This window comes from Balaenoptera physalus (genome assembly GCF_965194825.1).
Source record: "Balaenoptera physalus genome assembly, chromosome: 10".
Taxonomy (NCBI): Eukaryota; Metazoa; Chordata; class Mammalia; order Artiodactyla; family Balaenopteridae; genus Balaenoptera; species Balaenoptera physalus.
The window spans coordinates 68,283,499-68,306,031 of NC_138889.1; the positions used below are offsets into that span (position 1 = coordinate 68,283,499).

The following is a 22,533-nucleotide window of genomic DNA, read 5'->3' on the forward strand; positions in this document are numbered from 1 at the left end:
TAAACTGAGTTTCTATCATTTGAAAGAGTCCTGACACACAGCCAAGCATTCAGTTGCTCTGTTACGGCTCCTGTTCACCAACAAAATTGCTTCCTCCACCCAAATGACGTTTCCTCCCTCTTGTCTATCTGTCCGACTCTCTAAGGCACAACTCAGCTACTCTCCCCTCTGGACTACTAATCTGAGAAGCAGAAGAGGGGAAGGGGCCAAGCCCGGCCAAGCTGCCAGACCTCAGTCTTCCTACTCAAACACACCTTCAGTTGGACCCCTATCTCCGGTGGCAGAAATAAGACAAACCGGCCTAGCCCTTACCCACAGAAGTCAGGGGAGCAGTGGAAACCTTCAGGTGTCGGTGAGAAAGCCTCCTGTGGGGACTGTGAGCTCTGAAAGACCAAACAGAGTCATCTCATTAGGACAAGTTGTCCACAGCTGGTAAATAGGTGACCAGATGCTTGCATACTCTTTCAAAGTCATCCTACAGCATCATCTTACAAGCTTGTTATTTTTTCAAGGGCGAAAAAATATGGGAATTTGTTAGAAATGCAAATTCTCAGGCTTCACCCACCGACAGGATCAGAAACTCTGGGGATGGGGCCCAACCCTCTGTGACTGAACAAGCCCCGGCCCCAACCCCAGGTGATCCTGATGCTCTCGGAAGTTTTCGAACCACTGCCCTTTGTGACTTTGACGATTTAGTATTTATTAGGGCTCAGACTCTGAGTGAATATCTAACTGGCAGAAAACTCATAAACTGTGAATAATTGCCTGGTAGAGATGCAGATGATTTCTGTTGGGGAGAAAAGATAAAAATAAGGTTTCATTGCCCTGTGAAACATTAACCTATCTTGTATCTAACTTAGCAATCTTTTTTTTTCTCTTTTTAAAGATGTATTTATTTATTTATTTTGGGGGGCTGCGTTGGGTCTTCATTGCTGCACGCAGGCTTTCTCTAGTTGCAGCGAGCAGGGGTTACTCTTCGTTGCCTTGCGTGGGGTTCTCGTTGCAGTGGCTTCTCTTGTTGCGGAGCACGGGATCCAGGCGCGTGGGCTTCAGTAGTTGCAGCACGCGAGCTCAGTACTTGTGGCGCACGGGCTTAGTTGCTCCGCGGCATGTGGGATCTTCCCGGACCAGGGATTGAACCCATGTCCCCTGCATTGACAGGCGGATTCTTAACCACTGCACCACCAGGGAAGTCTCTAACTTAGCAATCTTATTCCAGCTTTCTTTTCCTCCTCACTGATTATACTACGTATATCCATTTCTCGTATCCTCCTTTGAACTGGCTTTGTTATCCTGATGGTCCCCTCATTAATGAGTCAAGTAAATCTTTGACACATGCTCGCTATATATCTGTATTAGAATTATCTTTGTAACTTTTTGGAAATTAAACTTAGAAAATCTCATTCCAGCTAGACCAATGCATGGGCTAGGGCTGTGTAAAACTGAGGCAGGGACATCCCTGTGCATGTGAGCCAGTGTCCCTTCCAAGAGATCACCTTCCACACAGGACCCACTTTGGCCAGAAGCAGGATTCTAGTAAAAAATTCACATCTTTTAGGTCTGTTTGAAAATATCTGGGCAGTTATTGTAGAAAACTCCCCTGCTATGAGCTGTGCTTTTCTTAAAGGTTAACAAAGTGCAAAGAGCCAAATCTAGGAGAGAAGAAATAATTTGTGGGGAAAAGATAATGGAAGAATCCCAAGCTCTCTCTCCCATTTTGAAAAACTGCTTGATTGTATTTCATCAATAAAATGATCAAGAACGAAGAAAAGATTTGTAAAAAATAGAGCTGTCTAATCCGCACACGCTAAGAAATATTGCTCTTTACAGCACAGATTAGGCAAATAGGATGTTACCTGGTGACCAGGTTTTTGTCAGTTTCTTCTTCCGGTGAACTGGCATCCCCAGTCAGGATGATGGTGGGCGGACTGCAAGATATTCCTGCGGTGGGAGGGCCCTGGGGGTTTAGAACAAAAACACAGATGGAGTTAAGCTCCCAGGAGCTGGAGCCTTTATTCAAGTATCATGACACTCAGATACTTCCTGACAAGGGTCAAATGCTGTTTATTTGGATTATTCAGGGGGGGAAAAAAAAAAAAGGCAGTTTCTCCTTCATTTACAGAGCTTAACTTGGTCTATTTTCATGCACTAAGATTAGGGAACTTCTAAGTCATCCCTGGTTAATTCTCACTAACAATGTAGGAAAAGAATGGTGCAGGGTCCTCAGGCTGCAGCCAGCCTGGCTGGGGAAGGATGGAGGCCAGCAGAAAAGGCAGTGACACCACACATTCCCAATACTCAGTGACGCCCTACATTTGGCTAATTGTGACCTTTCAATAAAGGTGATTTGTTCCATGGATAATGGAACACGCTTTAACTTTTGTAACTTTGTAAAAATGTTTATCTACATAAATACACGTTTCTGAAATAAGAACAAAAGTTAGGAGCCAATCCTTAGATTTTTGAGATAGTTTGCAACCGCTAAAGAAAATAGAACAAAATTACTAACCATCAAAATGAAAGAGTTATTACATCCTAGGATGGAGAAGTTGTAGTGAAATTTGTATACTGTTATGCTGCTAATGGCTGTGTGAGTTGTAAAACCCTATCTGGAGTAGAAAAAATACTTGTTGAGTGAGTAAACGAAAGAATGAAATAAAAGCAATACTGTGTAGGATATACAATAAGATCCGTGAAGATGCATATCAACCTGTGTTTTCCTACACCTAAGGGTACTGGGGGTAAAAATAGGACCAGTTAACAGTAACACACAGTAACTCTCTGGTTCTTCTGCCACGTGCTATTGCGGTATTTCCATCTCAGAGTTGTTCCCAGCTATGTCTGGGAGACTCTCCAGAGGTCCTGTCATATGACCCTTCATCATTTGCCTTCTCCTCTGCCCTGCCCCCTTACTGGTGGGTATAGCCCAGGCCCTCTGTGAATGCCCTACTCTCCCTGCCAAAGTCCTGTCTCCCTGGGCTCCCGAGCATGTCACACCACCTGCACTATTGGTGTGGCCTCCTGAAGCTTCAGAGCAGCAGGTGCCCATGGCCACTGTCTCTGGAGGTCGTGTCCTTCTGGAGTCCCTGGGCATTAAGTGCTCTTACCTCTACTGGCCCCACTGAAGCCATGGCCTGGGGGCTGCCCTCGCAGAGCCAGGCTGAGCTGTGTTCTTGAGCCCTTGGTATGCAGGTGTTGGTTCCTTGCAAGGTGAGGAGGAGGCTCTCTCTCCTTTTCACATCATTCTTTGTTGTCAGGTGGGTACTGTACAGTACTATCTGGACTTCTCAAATCCCACAACTTTTAGTGAAACCAGCTCTTCCCATTTTCATTTGCATCTCTTCCCTCCCTTGGCCTCAAACATGAGGCCGGGTGAGCTGGAGAAGAGTCTCTGAGTCTAGCCAGGGAACGCTGGACCCCTGTGTTCCAGGACCTTTCAGCAGGAGGGAGCTGCAGTGATGGGAGGAGGGGGAAGCCCTCAGAATCCCCGAGCACATGGAAGGGAAGTTTGGGCAGGGACTTCGGCTGGGTAGGAGGAGCAGGAAGCAGCACTGCCTTTTGGAAGAATCACACTGCACTCAAATTTCTGCTCATTATCTACTAGCTGTGTGTCCTTGGGCAAGTTATCTAACCACTCTGTGCCCCATGATCATAAAATCTAACTCACAAGGTTGATGTGAGGATTAAAAATAATGTTGACACAGCACTTAGCACATGACTGATGTTTTCAATAAATGGTAATATTACTGTCAGATTACTTTTCTCTCTTATTCCACAAATACAGTTTAGTTATCCATCATGTGCCAGGGGCAGTTTGAGATACAAAGACCCTCAAGAGCTCACAGCCAAGCAAGGGATACAGAGAAGTAATTAATACTTATAATAAGTATAAGATGATAAGGGATGAAGCACATTCTGTGAAAGCTCAAAGAAAAGGAAAGAAAACTCTCTCATGAGGGGAGCTGGAGAAGACTCTCAAGAGGAGGGGACATTTGAGCTAGGTCTTGAGGGATGAATAGGAGCTTGCAAGACAAAGATATTAGGGGAGAGGTTTTTGGGCAAAGGGAACAGCATAAGTAAAAGGCATAACTGGGCATTTGGGATTCATAATGTAGCTAGAGCATAGACTATAGAGTATGTGAAATAGGAGGGCCCAGGGATGCAATATTGTGATTTATAAGAAATGTATATATTTGGTCATTCAGATGACAAAAATATATTCCTCATATATATTTGGTCTTCATCCACAGTTCCTGGCTTACAGCTCCCCAAACACTTGGAACTTCCTGAGTGATAAAAGCTTGGGGCAACATCTTTTGTTATAGTATTTGGTCTCTTTTTCTCAGTTCCTGAAAATGCTTCAGAGAATTGCTTGACATGTTATAATGAGGTCCAAGAACCTAATTTTAGGGCAAAATATGAAATCAGAATAAGAGGTTGAGCCAGCTTCTGAAGGACCTTGGGTGCTACTCCAGTGAGTTTGGTCTTTGTGGTTTTGGAGCTGGGGAACACTGAGGATTAGGCCTGGGAATAACTTGACTGCCCAAAGGAAAAACAGAAATGTTGACAGCAGATCCATCCATGGATCCCTGTGATTCCCACTGGTTGAGTTGCTGGAAGAGGCCCTATTACTGAAGCATCCTTCTGCCCCATAGGAATTTTGAGGAGCTCCCTAGTAAATTGGAGCCGTGTCACTCTCCAGTTGGATATGCACGGTTGGCCAAGGTAGAGTGACAGGGAGTCAGCATGATGCTTGTGGCTGAAGCCAGAACTGGCCAACCTGTCCTCATGACCCCAGAGCTCCAGTGCCTCCAAGAACGCAGATATACATCCTTCTGTCAAAGACTCCTCCTGGAAGAGACACTCAGGAAGGTTCCCCCAAAGCAACAACTCCTTCTGTGGATAGTTTCACCCTGATGTGCTGGTGATAAGCTGGTCACCTGCTTTGTCCTCTTGTTGCACTGTCCCTCAGTTCCCAGAACTATAAAGCAGTCAAAGGCCTGCGGTCTCAGAAGACGTTTGTGTGAATAAAATGAAGTGATGAATGTGTATGCCCTTTGATCTGTCATCTGATCTACAAATACCCATTAATCATGGTTATCACTCAGATGAACAGCAGCTCCACTCAGTTCTCCCCGCCTTTTGTCCACCAGGCTTCACTGGTGTGAGACCAGCAAGCAGCAGAGGGGCTGGCACCTTCCAAGGGGCCAGGAGGGAAGCAGAGGATCCCGGGTCATGGTGTGGGGCCTGAGGACACACAGCGGAACAGCACCCACGGGAGCTGCTGAGGTCAAGAAGGGGAAGCAGAGTGTCAAAATGGCAGGTGATGATGGAGCTGGGGCAGGCAGGGCCCAGGCAGTGCCAAGCTCAATGGGAGAGCCAGTGAAGTGGAAGGAATGTGGGGCAGGGGGAAGGTGTTTCTCCTGGGTAGATTCTCTGGGGAGCAGAAAGGGCTGAAGTTTTCCCAGGGGCTTCTCTTCACATCACTAAAAGGGTTTCCTGCTAACATGGCCTCTTGGATCTCAGTTAGAGAATTAACCTCCTCTGAATCCTATCCTCTGAGCTCAGAGGTGCAAATTGGAGACCTGGGAGCCTGTTTGCCGTGAGTAGCGTTTACAAGTTTTTATATTAGTTACCAACATTTCATAATTAGAAGAATTCCCATAAAGGTCTGGATTTCCTGCTTTTCCTAAAAAACCAGGAGATCAAGCCATCTTGATTCCACGGTTCTGCCGAGTGACCCTTGGTTGGAGTCAGCTCACGCTGGCTTGTTTCAGTCATGCACACTCCCTGCCTGGCCCCAAAAGCATCTGAGTTACTGCTCCTGTGACCCATGATTCTTAGCCTGTCTTGGTTTTCTGGAGCGCAGGAGGTTTGTGCTTAAAGCCTCCTCCACCCATGTCATCTTTTTTTATTCAAACCACTTCATTAAGGTGTGATTGACATATGAAAAGCTATACATATTTCATGTGCACAACTTGATGAGTTTAGAGATAAGTATATACTGCGAAACCCTCACCACAATCCCTATCCATCACTTCCAAAAGTTTCCTCCTGCCTTCTTTTTTTATAATGATGATGATGAAGATAAGAACACTTATAAGATCTACCCTCTTAGCAAATTTTTGGGTACACAATACAGTAGCGTTAATTCTGGGCACTCTGCTGTACAATAGATCTCTAGAAGTTATTCGTGGCCGTGTAACTTCCACAACATCCTGATGGAGCTTCTTTCCATAGGGCCTCATGGGTGACTGTTACCATGGCAATGCCAATCAAAACACTAACTATGCCTGTAGTATGTGTGAGGTTCCTTCCCTGGGTGGAATTTATTTCTACAGTGAAAGTTTGGCCTCTGAAAATCACATTTTCCATGTTTATCACATTTAGAGAATTTCTTGCATGAATCCTCTGGTAAACAAGAAGAAATGCACTTTGGCTAAAATATCATTTTCGCATTTGTTATATCATATGGTTTCTGACATCCCTTGGAGGGGCTTTTACAAATTCCCAGCATGCACTGGTGATGATGGGCTAGGTCTACATAAAGGGGCAGAAGGGGCCAAACATTAATTTCTGCATGTTGTATTCTAGAAATAAAATTGTGGTGGTGGTGCTCGGGTTATACTATATACCCATTTCCAAGAGTCTCATATATTCCAGCTGCTAAGTAAGTAGAATGCAGTTTATTTATTTAATTTTGTTGACACACTACCTATTTCCCAAAGCAATCTGAAGTCACCAACAATAAACTATAAGATATAAAAAGATGAAACTATAAAAAGGAGGGAACAATTTGACAAATACAGACATCCCTAGCAGATAAAGAGAAATATATGCTTCTTCTAGCATCCATGGTTTGACCCAGAAGTTAAACTATTTGATCTGAGAGCCAATGAAGCTGTGATCCATGTGGGCAAGTCTCTGAGACAGTCTGCCTCAGAGAATCGTTCAGCAGATAAAAAGCAAATGTTTTGGGGGATAAATTGGGAGATTGGGATAAAGTGGGAGATTGGGATTGATATATACACACTACTATATATAAAAGTTAACGAATAAGGACCTACTGTATAGCACAGGGAACTCTACTCAGTACTCTGTAATGGCCTATATGGGAAAAGAATCTAAAAAAGAGTGGATATATATGTATATGTACAACTGATTCACTTTGTTGTACACCAGAAACTAACACAACATTGTAAGTCAACTATATTCCAATAAAAATTATTTTTAAAAAAAGAGAGAGAGAGAGAGAAGTCCACTCTTCATTCTCACCTCAAAGGAGAACAAACCTTAACTCCCACCCTCACCTCTCCTCTCCCCTTGGACTCTTCACTTGCTTACCCCTGGGCCCAGTCTCCTCTCTCTCTCCTTCTCTCCCTCTCTCCTTCCCTCCCCACCTTCTTCCTTCCCTCCCCCCTCGGCTTATTCCTCCAGCTCCATTAAATTCTTTCTCGTGCACATTGTCTTACCCTTGCTTTTTATGACTGACACAAAGGTTTTCAAAAGTCTTAGAGTCTAAGAGAGGGGGCCAGCCTGTAAACATTTGCACATTATTATGCTTTGTTCTGTCCATTCATACAGCGAATGTTTCTTGAATGCCTAGTGCTTGCTGTGGTCTATGCTAGGGCCTGGAGGCAAAGGTGAACTAGGCAGCCTCTGAAATGCGTCCCAGTTAGCACAATGGGATGGGGAGTCAGGTGGAAGTACCCTCCTCCTCACCCCTACCCCATCCCAGGTGGCGCCCAGGCCTGATGCCCTTAATGCTGACACTGTGAGGTAATGGTCTGCAAGGCACTGCTTTCTGGTAGGCATTTTCTGTGCCTCCTGGTGAAAGGCCACTTGCAGCAAAGCTCTCCTGAGGTGACTGTCACACATGGGGCTGCAGGCACCCTCACTCAGAGGAAGGTCAGGGGCAGAGGTCCCCACACAGAAAGGCAGACACAAGCCATGGTGGCAAGCGCCAAGCATGTAACCGTGGACGCACACAATCTGAAGCTGCTTAAAAATCAGGAGACACAAAGCAATCAGGGAGAAATCCTCTAATACACTGATGGAATGTCCTGGAATGTCCTCACTCTCTCCTTCCAATGTGTGCAAAATACATGATAATAAAATCAAATTGTTCTCTCCCTAATCAGCTCACAGAAAGCTCTGGGCAACTTCTAATTTTCTGCAAAACTGATTTTGTGGGGAACATTCAGTCTTGTGCTGGTTGGGTTTCACTTTAGCAGGTACTGGAGAGACAGTAATCAGGAGAGAGTGTGGGAAGATTCCAGCGGCCCTCTGGGTGAATTCTGCCAGGTTTTAATGCAGTGTAAATACCCATCCCTGCTCCCACTCTGAACTGCCGAAACAGAAGGCAGGACCTCAAGAAAGCTTGTGGGTCAGCAGGTTCAAACAGAGCTCGCCAGGCAAGTTCCTGCCTTCCGGACTTCAAGGGCCTCAGGCTCCGGAGCCACACTAATTCATCATACAGCTTTTCGCATTAGCTGTGTGACCTTGGGCAAGTGACCTTGCCTCTCTGTGCCTCAGTTACCTCATCTGTAAAATAACGATCTCACAGGGTAGTTACAAGGATTCCATAGATTAATGTAGAAATAGGATTGCCAGACAAAACACAGGATATCCAGTTATATTTGAGCTTCAGATAAACAACAAATAATTTTTTGAGTGTAAGTATATCCCAAATAGGGCATGGACATAACTCTATTTTCATTTGCTAAATCTGGCAGCTCCAGATGGAAAGCTAGTGGAAGGGTACCTGGCAGCTAGTAAAGGCTCAATGAGTGTCAGATGTTATATTCTGTTATTGGTAACTTTGGGGCGAAATTAATGACTTTGGAATTTGGTTTTGAGGAGATTGTTGTTCTTCGTTTTGTGTCTGAACAACCTTTTGGAGTTAAATTAGGAGGGTCTCACCCTTCTGGTCACAGAGCCACAGAGCATCTTCGCTGGGGCATCTGGCCACACAAGCCCAAGTATCAATGACCCAGGGAAGCCCACCTCCAAGGCCACCTTCACCTGGCTCCACTCACTCTCTCACCATCTGCATCTCAGACAAAGTAGAGATGCCTTTTACATATAGCAGAGGCAAAGGCACAAACGTGGATAGAGGGAAGTGACATTTACTTAGACCTACTGCATGTGGGGCTCTGTCCCAGACACTTCCCGTGTGTTTTCTCATATTCCTCCCAGCAACTCTGCGAATGAACCTCAGGACACCCATGAACAACTTGGGGTGATAACACCTCCTGACCTCACAGAATTGTGCAGAGGAAATGAGAAGATGAAAGCAAAAGCCCTGAGCATGGAATTAGGGAATTAATACATTTCTTTTCTCTCCCCTCTTTTCCCACTTCAATCCGCACTTTACCAACAAAAAAACAGACATGTTATGTCCAGGGTCGCACAGCTGGTAAATAGGGGAAGAGACCAACACCAGGCCTTTTGGCCTTCCCGTTACACACACTGCCCTTACAAGTCGTCTCCAGGTCTTGGGTCTCACTTCCCCTGGTTCCTGGTGCTCTGCAGGCCTCTGACACGCCTCTCTTATTCTTCCCAGCTGCACCCTCCTTCATGAGCCACTTCCTCCAGGAAGCCCTCCAGGCTGAACACACAGCTACAGGAAAGACAGCAGGGGCACCCCTCTCACCTTCCAGGGGCCCAGCCTTCCCAGGGATCCATTCTCCTTCCCTGGAGTCAGCCGAGCACTGCGGGAGCTGGGCCATCTCCCGGAAAGCTCACCCTTTAATAACCCAGCAGGTCACATTTTGTTCTCCTTAAATAAACCTTATAGAAACATTTAAATGTTTATTTCGCTCATAAATTCCCAGGAATGCACAACAGTTTCCTAACTGCCTGGGTGCAGGGATAAATATAGGCCAGTGGCACAGACGGGAATATGAGCTTCCTTTCCCCAATGTCATGTGACTAGGCCTGGCTCAGAAGCTCTGGGCAACAGACCAGCCCCAGTCCAGGCAGGAGTGGGGAGTTTAGCTCCTGCGCTTGGACGCTGGCAGACAGCCTGGAAGAGGACTGTGCAGGAAGGCAGTGTGGGGTGCTGAAGTCGGGAGGTCTACACTGGAATCTCACCTGGGTGACCTCAGGCAAGTCACTTAACTTCTGTGAGTTTCAAGTTCTCAAACATTATGTGGAGCTAATAATCCCCCTTTTCCAGGCTTGTTTTAAGGGTGACAGTGACAGTGAGGATGGTGATAGAGGGTGGGCACTGTTGCAGCTGTATACGCAGGTCCCTCTCTCACAGCCTGGAGGGCAAACAGGGACTGCCTCTGGATAGGGGGCCCTGGCCGCAAAGAGGACTTAGCACTCTCGTGACAGGATAAAAGGACCCTCTGCGGACTTGCGAAGAAAATGATTATTCCAGCAGCGAGTGCGAAGAGCATGGGAGAGAGCAGAAGTGCCTCTGTCGAGCTCGGCTGGACCTGGGGCTCCTCCCTGCCAAGCGCTGAGGACCAGAACCTGGTCTCCTGAAGGCTCCCAACGCCCACTGGGTGCATCTCCGCATGCACCCATGGCCTGCCCTGCCTCCGTGGACCCTCTTTCCTGCCATTGTCCAGTCGATTCCTAGCAGTCAGGGGTCAACCCCCACCAGATTATCCTGCCTTCTTCATCACTGTTTTTACTCTCGTGTCACAGATTTCAGAGTGTAACAGTGCGCACAGTGTCTATTATAGCCTTACGCTGCGGGTTGGGGGGGTATCACTCAGCCAGCCAGCCAGCCATTCATCCGTCATCGTCTATCCTCTCCTCCTCCCTCCTGTCCATCTCCTCCTCCTTTAAGTCTAGGCATTTAATCATCCATACAGCCAGTTATCTACACAACCATCCATCCCTCCATCCCTCCCTCCCTCCCTCGCTAAGCTCCTACCACACGCTAGAGCTTATGCTGAGGGATGGAGACACACACATAGCCCCTGACCCTAAGTAGCTGGCATGCAATCTGACAGGGGACTCAGAGAGACAAAAAATAACAAGCTACTCCATTGCTCACAATAGGAACTAAGGACAAATAATTGTAATGTACATTCCTGACCATCTGTAATAACCAACATTTCTAAAGCACTTTCTGCTCTGTCCTAGGCACTTCCACAGCTACAATCTCATAGCTCTTACTCCCTGACCAGAACCGCTAGAAGCCGTCCTGGTGGAACAGTCCTCTTGACCCTTTCCAAGCTTCTTTTCCGTAGAGGATGGGGCATCAAGCACCTGCCTCCCATACCTGGGGCTTCTGGTGTCCAGGACACTGGCTTTACTGCTGGGTGGAGCCAGGGAAGGAGACAAAGGCGGTGGGAACAGCTCAGCAGAAATGGGTTTGGATCTCCACTCAACCACGACAGAACCATATGACCTTCAACAATAATACAACCTTCCAAAGACTTAGTTTCTTCTTCTATAAAATAGAGATAATAATAATATCTACCTTGGGAGATGAGACCACATAGCAGGTGCCCAATAGATGTCTCCAATATCTTGTACATCAGACTCTAATGCTTTACTGATAATTTACTTGAATATATTTCACTGAAGATCTGAATGGGGGCTGTTTTTGCAAAGGGTGGGATGAGATAAGTATGAATTCAAAATCCTCAAGTGGAGTATTCAAGGTACTGCCCAGTTTCTAGGGATTAGAGTGTACTTCCTTGCCTCAGTTTTCTCACCTGGAAAATGGGATAATAATCATACCAACCTCTTAGTGTTGTTGTATGTAAAGTGCTTAGAGCAGTGCCTGTCACATAGGAAACACGGTATGAGGGTTCTCACTGGGTTAGTCGGGAGGGTGCGGGCTATTACTGTAACACAGTGGTGTGAAGCCCAGGTCATTTCCACTCTGCCACATAGCTTATATCTCATGTTCCTATGGAACGGAAGCATTTGCTGCACCTTCCGGAACTCCCTGGCTGCTTGGGGAACACTGCTTGGAACTCTTCTTAAAGGACAGCCGTGCGGGATGATGGTGGTAAGCCTGAATGGGTCTCTTACTACGCTAAGCAGGAAGAGAGTTCCAGGTTTGTTATGGTGGCAGCTACCATGCTCTCCAGTTCTGGGCCAAAACAAGGGGAGACCCCGCAGCTTCGTGGTCAGAGCTTCTAGGAGCTCCACAAACAGATCCCTTCCTGTTAGGGCCGCATGCAGAGGGCTGCTTCTCCAAAAAACACTCCAACCTCATTTTTAGTTAACTAACATTTAGGGATAGGGGTTGGGTTGAGAGCAGGGATGCCACTGGTTAGTTGAGCGCTGCAGTGATCTTGTCAACCAGACACTGCTGTATATGAGGGTTAAGCATCAACTTCTGTCTAGAGGATCAGAAAGTGCAGTACCAAGTAGGTGCTCAGGGAGGCCTGGGGTGAGAGTAACGGGTGTTTGTGGCCTGAAGCAGGAACAGCACAGTGGCCTGGGTTTCTAGGGGTCAACGCCCATCCAACTGGGCTGTTTCATCATCCGACTGAAGGAGAATGAGGAAGGGGGTTGCACAGGATGGGGCAAGGGGCAGCTTGGGTTTTGGGCAAGATGTGTGACATGGAGCTTCGTCTCCTAGCTGCACGGGCTCACACACCTGAGAGGATGGCAGGCAGAAGGCATGTGGTGAGACCCAGTGCCACAAGCTGCGGTGCTTCGGGGTTTATGTGGTGGTGAGTTCTGCAGGGCCCAGGTCGGCCCTCTCAGACAAGTGGTTTTGGGAGCAGAGGACAGTATTGCCTTGGTCCAGGCACCTCTCACAGAGGCCCCAGAGCAGGGCAGAGACTAAGAGTGTGGGCTCTAGGGCCAGGCTGCCTGGGTTCAAATCCTGGGCCTGTCACTTAGGAGCTGTGTGACATTGGAGGAAGGTACTGAACTTCTCTGTGCGTCAATCTCCTCAGTTATGAAATGGGGCTGATGATACCTACCTCATAAGGTGGCTTGGAAGTTAAATGAGTTAATAGTGTAGTACCTGTTGGCACGAGGTTAGCTGTTATTAGTGGTTTTGCGGATAATGGAGAACAGGGTGAGGGGATGGTCAGGGAGTGGTGGGCAGAGGGATGCTGGAGCAGATGATGTGAAAGATGTGAGGTCAGCTTATGAGCTCGCACTGACCTGTCCCTGGGGGCTTCCTGAAACCCTTGGAGGAGGGTGGGGGGTTTTCCAGGTGGAAGTGAGAGCTAGTGAAAATTGGGCTCTTACAGCTAATATGAACTTCCCCTCACCTTCAGGTTTGTAAGGCCCCTCTGAGGAGGCCATGTGGTCCCAGTGAGTGGAGTTTCTGACATGGCTGCTGGCCACAGGCCTGGAAAGAGCTGGTGTCCTGGTCACACTGCCTCTGGGGCTGGGGCCAAGTTTGGTGCCCCACGGTGAGGCAGAGGCAGGCTGGTACGGGTGCAGGGGAGGGGCGGGAGGAGCCTCTGAAGGCGGTTATGGCAGCAAAGTCTGGAGGAACCGGAGGCTGAGAGGCCCTGGGAAGATGCAAAAACTGCCGTCCTGCATCTGTGGGTCTTCACCCCACGACAGGCCATTGTGAGGGCAGAACTGAGGGAGAGTCGGGCTCCAGCTTGACCAGGAAACAGAGCTGCCAACCACGGCACAGACCCACCCCAGGGGACCCTGGTTCAGAGGGTCTAGGTCGGCAGAGGAATCTGGGGTTAAAAAGTTCCCAGGTGACTTACACTCTGCAGAATTTTGCCTGCCTTTGGAGGAAGGGACTTCCTGTGACCTGAGATCCCTTCTAGCTCTGATGGCCTGTCATTCTGGGGTCCCCTAAGGTCCTAAGCTCCTGTCCTGACAGCTTCTATTCCTGCAAGAACCTATTGGCTACAAGCTCACCCTGTTAAGCTCCTCCCTGTTCAAGGGCCAACCCAGGAAACAGTGCTCAGGATGCAGTCTCACACAGTGCATGGTCAGGAGGCTTTATTTCTTTGTGGGTTTTGATTACAGCTTCTGATTAGGGTCCTAAAGGGTCTGCCTTTCTGTCTGCGTCTGTCTGTGTGAGTCTGTGTGTGTGTGAAAGTGCGTTTAGCATCCATGTGTGTGTGCATGTGTGTGTATGCATGTGTATGTGCAGAAAGAAAAACAGGATCTAGGCCTACAGCTTTTGTGTTTTTGTGTGAGAAGGCCTCAGCTAGTGCTCGTGTCAGTGATGGGAAATGAGGGCTGGGGCCTGAGGAACCAGAAGTAGGGCTGGACCCCGGGGAGCTGTAAAGTCAGAAGGATGCTCTGTTCTTTGCCTGCTTCATAGACTGGGAATTCACACAGTACTGGGAGTTCCAGCCCAGCCCTCCTGGCCAACCCTGCTTGCATGGCCTCTGCTGCTCCCAGGGACTCAGGCTTCAGCCCCCGGAGGCTCTGGCCCAACTCACAAGGCCTGACCCTCCCCTGAGGCTGTGGCTGCCTGAGAAGCCCAATGTGGGTCGTCTGATAGGTGCAGTAGAGGGAGATCCTCTTCACTGATGATGCCCATGGGCTTCTGGAGAACTCAGGGAGGCTCAGTGCCTGTCAGTCAGGGCAGAGAATAAAATAATACTGAATCTGATGTGGCCTTCAGTCTGGGGTCTAACCTGTCCCAGCTCCATGGTCCCTCAGGCCAAAGAAGGCCCTCAAGGGCTGGGCTGAACAGACAAGAGTCCAGGAGGCAGCTACTAACACCTGCCCGGGGAAGAGACGAGGAACCAGAGGCACAGGAAAGTTAACAGACTCAGCATCACGTCTCTTGACCAGGATGTGGAGGAGCTGTGACTTGAGCCCAGTCTGGGCTCACTCCAGAGTCCACATTCTTAAATCCTGTGCTAATGGTCCTCTCTTATAGGATCTGGGCATGCTGGCTCCAGCTCACCTGAGTTCCTCATGGCTCCTCCTCCAGCTGGATGCTGGCAATGCAGAGGCTATCCGGACCTGCAAACAGTCTCTTTATTGTCTTGTCTTCCTTGAGCATTTGATGGACCTTCAGAGACCACGAGGGCCCATGGTCTGTAGTATAGAAGTCTGGTTCTGGTTCAAGGTCACATGGAAAATGAGTTTGTGGGGGCCCAGAATCTGGACTTTCTGCTACTCAACTAGGGGTCTCTAACCCTCAGCTGTGTGGTGAGCTCATGGGGCCCTCCCCCTGCTTGGCCACCCCTAGAAACTCACCCTCACCTCTGACCCAGTGAAGCTACATCTACGTGTGGCTTGAAGCCATGATGGTCAGAAAGGCCAGCGGGCTTTTGTGCTGTCTGGTTTTGTGTCTCTTGAGGAGAAGGTTTGAAGTGTCTTTTAATTAGAGAGGTTTGGAACCAAGAGGAACTGAACTCACTGTGAAAGGATCTCTTCACTGAGGGTGGAGTTGCATCTTTGCCCATCTTTCATTTATTTATTTTTTAGGAACACTTATATTCTTGGGGAGCAGGGCATGGCAGCTGTCTGGGGGAGTTGCCCAGGATTCGGGAGCTAGATTTTGCATCAGAGTCCGGCTTAAGGGCACTATCCTTGTGAGTAAAGTGGAAGGGGCCAGGGATGACCACAGCAAGAAGTGGTCCAGGGCTGGGAGGTGGAGATGCTAAGGGGACAGAACCTGGGAAAGTTGTGACCTGAGGATAGGGAGCTGTGACATTTGAATCCAGATGTATTTTACTCTGTGCTGTCCTTCCCTTCTTTAAACTCCAAGCTTTCAGTAGACTAGGACATCTTTCGTTGGTTAAACCTTACGGTCCACTGTTAGCAACTCTTTGGGGGAATTGTCCACAAGTGGTAAACAGCAGCAGCAGGAAGAGGGCAATAGCAGAGCACACAGTTTGGGGAAGACTAGATGTCACCCGTGGAGGAGCAGAGGAACAGCTCAGAGCCACTGAAAGCAACTGGCGAGCAGCACCTACCGCAGCCCGGGACATTTCTGGGAGCCGGGGCTCAATAAAGACCTCAGCTGCTGCCTGCAGCCAAAGGCACGGGGGCTTGGCTCACTGTCGTTTAGAAATTCAAGGACTCTCCAAGGCTGCCAAGTTCTGCAACATCTCAATCCCATGAGCTTGGGATGTGGGGATACAAGAGGCCATTCTTTTCTAAGTGTTTTTTATCTTAGTTCCCACAGTTATGATGTGTAAGGAAAACAAATGTCATCATAACATGAAACTATTCACTAAGAATCTGCCCACTTGTCAAATTAATGCTCACTCATACAATCTTCCCTCACTTAACAAGTGTCTATCCCTCTGGCTCAGGGCAGTTTGGAGAAGTGTCAGATACAACAGGATGATATAAGTTCAGTGCAAACCAACTGCAAAGTTCACGAAGTTCACAAAACCATGTCTGAGAACTTCACGTACAAGGTCTTAGACCAATGAGGAACAGATGGAGCTGGACCAGTTAACAAATGAAGTCAAAATTATGAGGATGACGGCAAGATAGGTTCTTCATGAGAGAACGATTTGAATATTGAGGGATTGAAAGAGGTCCTTAGGAAAATGAATGAACCCCTTAAATATTAAACAAACAGAATCTCTTAATGAAGGTGCTGTAAAGTAAAATGTGAAGGCTGTGATAACACATGAAAAGCTCATTTTGTTGGCATAAAAAATATACCAATACCAAAGTCAACGCACTTGATTAAAATTCTTTGTTCATTCTAAAAATTAGCGTGTAAGCTCTGTTTTGTAATATGTACGGCTAAAAATAACTTGTCTTCACCATTTCATTTGTACAATATAACCTCAATGAGCCCCTTTAATTTACTTTCATCATTTCCTTTTTTATAATAAAATCTCATTGAAACCCTTTTTCACTATTTACTGAGCAATTTTGACCTTCATTTTAAGTGGATTCACTTTAAGTGACCTGTGCTTGTGCCCACGACCCTGATATACGAGGCCTTCCGTGCTGACGGTCCTCCTCCGAGTCTCTCTCCATCCCAGGAGGGTGGTGTGACTTCCCAGGGGGCCTCAGTCAGACACAGCCTAGAAGGTACCACTCTCAGGATGTGTGGGGACCTTGGTCAATTCAAACGACCTTTGGGTATTTATTCCTCGGCGTGGAAGCCTCACACCTTCCCCAGGTCCACTGCAGCCTGCACAGGCTGTCAGCAAACCATGTGGCCTCAGCCCAGGGCGCTTGGCGTGGCCCGGGCCGGGCGGGCTGCAGGCAGGGGGGAGGCACTTACTTGGCCGGCCGGGCTCTGGGCTGCCTGCGGCTCTCCGGGGGGCTCCTTGTCCTCGGGAATGTGGGGCATGGCAGCCTCCTGGTGGGAGTGGCTGCGCGTGCCCGGAACCTCCGCTGCGTCAGCCCCAAAGATGCTCCAGGAGGCCTGGGCTCCACAGGCTGAGGAGACGCCAAAAGGACAAGTCAAATCCACTCCCATCCCTGACCCGTGCTGGGTCCCGTTTCCAGGTGCCACAAGCCGCGGAGAGAGCCTGCTTGAGTTTGCATCAACAAGGCCTAAAATAGGCGAGCAGAGGGCATTCGGAATTGCATTTCCTCCTGTTCTCTGGCTCTGTTTACAAAGTCAGAGGTGACCCAGAGATTTTGCATCTAATTTGGGCCATAGAGTAAACACAGCCATCTCAGACGGGAGAAGAGTGCTTCGAGCTCCTCAAAGCCATAGCCGATGGAGGACACTCCATTGGGAGCCAGACCTGTATTTGTCAAACATGCGTTGAGCAGCTACTGGGTGCCAGGCACTATCCTAGGAGCATTGCCGACATCACCTAAATTAATCCTCATGATGACCTCTGATGCAGGCATTACTATTCACATTTTATAGATGAGAGAACTGCTTCAGAGAGTAGAAGTCACTTGCCCAAATCATACAAAGAATGAAGCATTTGAATCCAGATCTTCCTGATTTGGAGGCCACTATACCACACAGCCTTGCCTGGCCAGGTGGGGGAGGAGGAAAGGATGGTGTCTCCCAACTTCCTGCCCCATGGCTCACCTCATGCCCTTCAGCAGCTCTTCTAACCCTCAGTACGGGGCTCTCTCACTTGAAGACAGCTCTCATTGGACCTGTCAGGCCTGCTAAATTCATGAGTCTAGAGGCTCAGCCAGGGTGGATCTCCTGTGCCTTGTGCAGTGCTCGCCCTCAGCAACCTGGGGTTGCTTCCCCAAAGCTACACTTAACCCTCCCCATGGGGTAAGGCCTGGCTGGGGTTGACTCCAGTCAGCATAATCTCACCCATCTTGCCACAGTGATTGGCTCAGGGATAGACAATGGATCCAGCCTAAGCCAATGAGCATGTGGCAATGCTCTGGGACCCAGATGCTTTCTCTTGCTCTGGGTGGTGGAGTGTGCAGATGTGAGACCTGGTGCTGCAGGTGCCACTTTGCTTCCATGAGGAAGGTCAGACTGAGGAGAAATCTGACACACCCAGAGGAGAGCAGACCCAGGAGACCTGCAGAGAAACGGAGCTGGAGCCCTGATCAAAGCTCACCTGCAGCTGGAACTCTTTCTGAACCAGCCAGTTACAGAAACAATTAAGTCTCTTAGTGTTTAAGTCAGTTTGAACTGGGTTTACTTGTAACTACTAACTTGTAACTATTTGTACTAACTTGTAACTACTAATGACTGTTACTTGTAAGTACTAACTGCGCTTTTGCACTTTCATGTTTCTTGCCAGTCAAGAGGTGTAAGACCAAAATCTCTCCAATAAACCTAAGCCATTGGGTCTGGCTCCTCTGCTTCCTCTTAGAAAAGGGGACCAGTCATGTCAGGTCTCCATCTGGAGAGGCAGGAGAGCAGAAATAGTAGATAGAGCACAGGCTTTGGAACCAGATACCTAGATCTGAGTCTTCACTCTGCCACTCACTGGCTGTGTAGCCTTGAACCTTTGCTTCACCTCTGAGCCTTGGTTTCCTCGTCAGGGGAACAGAGATAAGAATGCCTCCCATGTGGGACTGTCCCTAGGATGAAAAGAGACAGAGCACCCAGCATGGAGTAGGTGCTCACAGAGGCTACCTGCGTGCTGTTCGGCAGCCCAGAAGCTTGGCCAGAGTCCAGAGGGCTCTGCCTGGGCTCTTCCCACCCCTAAACTCCTTTAGGTCCCCTGCCCTAGGGGGATGGATGACACCTGCAGGGACCCGAAAAACCAACAACCAGCCTGGTTCTGCAACTTCAGAGGTTCCTGGAAGGAGCTGCTCTGGGAGACAGCAGGTGAAAGGCACCAGAGGCAGATGTCATCCTCAGACCCTGCCCTTGGCTGCAGTCAGGGGGCTGCTGGGACACACACAGGGCAAACGGAGGACATTGCCATTTACTGAGTATCCACTATACCCTGGGTCCTATGCAAGATGCTGTCTGCTGGAGGCTGCAGGAGGAGAAGCCAGGAAGCCCTGCCATCGCCCAGGACACCAGGTGATCTTCCTGGACCACAGAAAGGGCTTGCGAAGGCCCTAGAGCCAGAGTGCTGTGGTGCAGCTCAGATGTGGCATCAGTCACAGCTCTGACAGACGACCCTAGCTAACACACATCTCTTGACTGAGCTCCCTGAGGCAGGCAAAGGGTCTGATTGATCACAGATACCCAGAAGGTTCATCCAGAAATGCTTGTTGACCTGTATTTAAAGAACTGGAGAACTTTAGCCCCGGGGTTTTAGTCATTGTGACCACCATCTTGACTTTTGTCATTCTCTGCGGTGGACAGGGAGCCCTATTCAGCTCTGAAACAGTTGGGGTGACCCCTGCTGGTCGGCTCAAGAAATCTCATCTCAAGAAGATGATCCGTGAGCAGAGTCATTCATTCCTTCACCACCAACACTCACACCTGCTCTACCATAAAGGTGATGAAAATGGGGTCTTGGCCCTCAAGGAACACGGAGTCCAGTGGTGGGAGGAAGTTGGAAAACAAGATAAGGAGGTAAACACTTTGGAAGTGAGAAGCTGCAGGATCCCAGAAAAGGGTCCCTAACTCCAGAAACTGAGACGAGTGGAATACAGTTTTAGGGAAGAGTCCACGCTAGAATGGTATTTAGACTGAATCATGAACACTGAAATGCTGACTGAATTTCTCTGAACAGAATAGCTGGAGGCCTAGTGGAGGAGGTGAGATAGGAAGGTGGGTCATGGTCAAGAGGACAGATTTAACCTGGCTCTTGGGAATGAGAGCTCTGGGGCCAGGGCATGCTGTGCCTCCCAGCTCAGATTGTTTCTGTATGAGTAAACTCAGCATCAGGTTTGCCCAAAGGTGAGCTCTGTAATTGATTACTATCACCTTGACTTGGATTTCAGCAGCAGTGACAACAGTGGTGCTGGGCAAAGTATATGGTAACAGGGTTTGAGGGTAGCAAAAGAATACCCGCAAACCCCAATTCTACCAGAAAAGTGCACTACACATCCCAAGAAAACTCTTAAAATGATGTGTAATGTGTGTGCAGGTCTCCAGGCTGTCTTTCTTTTTAAATACTGTTTTATTTTATTTTAATTTATTTATTTTATTTATTTACTTTTGGCTTCATTGGGCTTTCGTTGCTGCACGTGGGCTTTCTCCAGTTGCGGCGAGCGGGGGCTACTCTTCATTGCGGTGTGCGTGCTTCTCATTGCGGTGGCTTCTCCTGTTGTGGAGCACGGGCTTTAGGTGCGCAGGCTTCAGTTGTTGTGGCACGAGGGCTCAGTAGTTGTGGCGCACGGGCTTAGTTGCTCCACGGCATTTGGGATCTTCCCGGACCAGGGCTCGAACCCGTGTCCCCTGCATTGGCAGGTGGATTCTTAACCTCCGCACCACCAGGGAAGTCCATCCAGGTTGTCTTAATAGGAGTATGGTTTCCAAAACAGGGAAGCTGACAGTTCTACTTTTCTTTTATGTCTTAATCTACATGAAGTGTATTGTGCCCTGCAAGCTAAGAGGGATTCAGACAATCTGGGGCATGTTCAAAAAAGGGGAAGCAGGACAAGAATTTGTGTTTAAAGAACTAAAGACCTTTAGCCTGGAAAAGAGAAGGTACAGGAAGAAATAAAATCTCTTTGCAGATATTTGAAAGCCATTCATGTAATTCTATTGTCCCCAAAGGGTAGATGCATGGCCAATGATGGAAAGGTGAGATCAAGGCAAGGGAAAACTTTCTAGTGGTTGGAACAGTCAGAAAATGAAATGGGCTGCTCTTTAAGGTAATGAGCTCCCCATTCCTGGGAGAGTTTCATCCAAGGCTGGGGCAAGGGTCATAGGATTCCTAACCCACCTCAGGGGGCTTTTCCAACCCTGGAAGTCCCTGAAATCCTGAACTCCTCCTAATCACAACAAACCACAGATTTGAGGGCCCCATCCCATAGGATTCTAGGACCACGGAATTCCAAAGTCGCATCAGAAATACCTCCACTTCCTTTTCTTCACCTCCTGCTCCTCAAGAAAGACCTGAAGTCAGTCCCTGGGTCAGAAAGCAAAGTAAAACAGAAACGAATGAAGTCAGACAAGCACTAAGAGGTGTCAGCTGCTGCAGGATAAAGCAGAGTGGAGGCTGGCTGAGGTCCCACGCTTGACAGGATGGAACCCCAAGATCCTCAGTGGGGGCCCCAGCAGCCCCACCCTCCCAGGCCATTCCCAGGCTGCTCCTGCCCCGTCGCTTTCTCTCCCATCCATTATTGTAAACTCGTTGCTTAAAATAGCAAGGTAAAAGCAGAGTCCCTCCCCCAGGGTGACATCTGGGTTCCTCTGGAGCTCGTGGGCATGTGGACCTTGCGGGCATGTGGACCTCGCATCCATCACAGCAAAGTTTAGAATATAGTCTCCAGGAAGTGGCGATCTAGAGCAACGACCCAAAAAAGGAGAAAATATTTAGTGATGTTTGGTCTCTGAGCCGCTCCTTCTTTAACCCATTTTCAGGGCCCTTCTTGCTGCCTCTCCAGCTTGGTCAGCAAAGGGTTAGGTGGGTCATTGCCAAGAGCCATCAGCCCTTTGGACTCTACTCTTTCTGCCCCCAGCCAGTGCTTAACGATACAGCTCGGCCTATTTTACAGGAAGGAAAACTGAGGTGCAGAGAAGTGAAGCAACTTGACTGGTCCAGCTACCTTTGTTCCTGGCACAAATTATCTAAGCCTCTGCTGGAATAACTATCCAATGATTTGTGTCACCGAAAAGGCCAAAAGCCTCTAAACCACATTTAAATATTTTTATCTGCCCCTGGCTATTCATTAAAGAAAGTAAACTAATATACTTTTATTCCTTTTTATTCATCAGATATTTCTAGGTCGCCTACTGAATATCGGACACTATGCGAGGTGCATTTCAGATGCTATCTTGTTTATTATTTCCATTTTATATATTAAGGAACTAAGGATCAGAGAGCTGCAACAACTTGCTCAAGATCACACAGCTAATAAGTGGCAGGCCAAGGATTATAACCCAGGCTAGTTTGATTCCAAGGCCCCTCATCTTTCCCCTCTTCTACTCCGTCTCCTGCACCAGGAGTTCTGCTAGTGTGTAGCAGCTGAACGCCGCGTGGGTTCTCCCTGTCCTGCAGGGGAGAGTTGGAGTGTGCATTCCCAGAGGGGATAAGATAGTGGTGGGACAGGGGAGAGGAAGCAGCAGGTTGTGAGGCTAGGGGTTTTACAGGGACAAAAGAGCGGGCCCACTGTCAGAGGCTGCATGAT

At 48.4% G+C, this 22,533-nt stretch overlaps 1 protein-coding gene across 3 annotated transcripts in view; it reads right to left on the reverse strand.

Moving 5' to 3' along the window:
• Nucleotides 1-22,533, reverse strand: part of IRAG1 (inositol 1,4,5-triphosphate receptor associated 1) — a 148,563-nt gene that overhangs the window by 60,390 nt on the left and 65,640 nt on the right. For all 3 annotated transcript variants that reach the window (XM_082478112.1, XM_082478114.1, XM_082478111.1), the window contains exons 2-4: nucleotides 17,120-17,277; nucleotides 1,857-1,957; nucleotides 313-383 (exon numbers count right to left, since the gene is read on the reverse strand). In XM_082478112.1, the coding sequence (XP_082334238.1) occupies nucleotides 313-383; nucleotides 1,857-1,957; nucleotides 17,120-17,188 (241 nt within the window). In that variant the 5' untranslated portion in view covers nucleotides 17,189-17,277. The remainder of the gene's footprint in view (nucleotides 1-312; nucleotides 384-1,856; nucleotides 1,958-17,119; nucleotides 17,278-22,533) is intronic.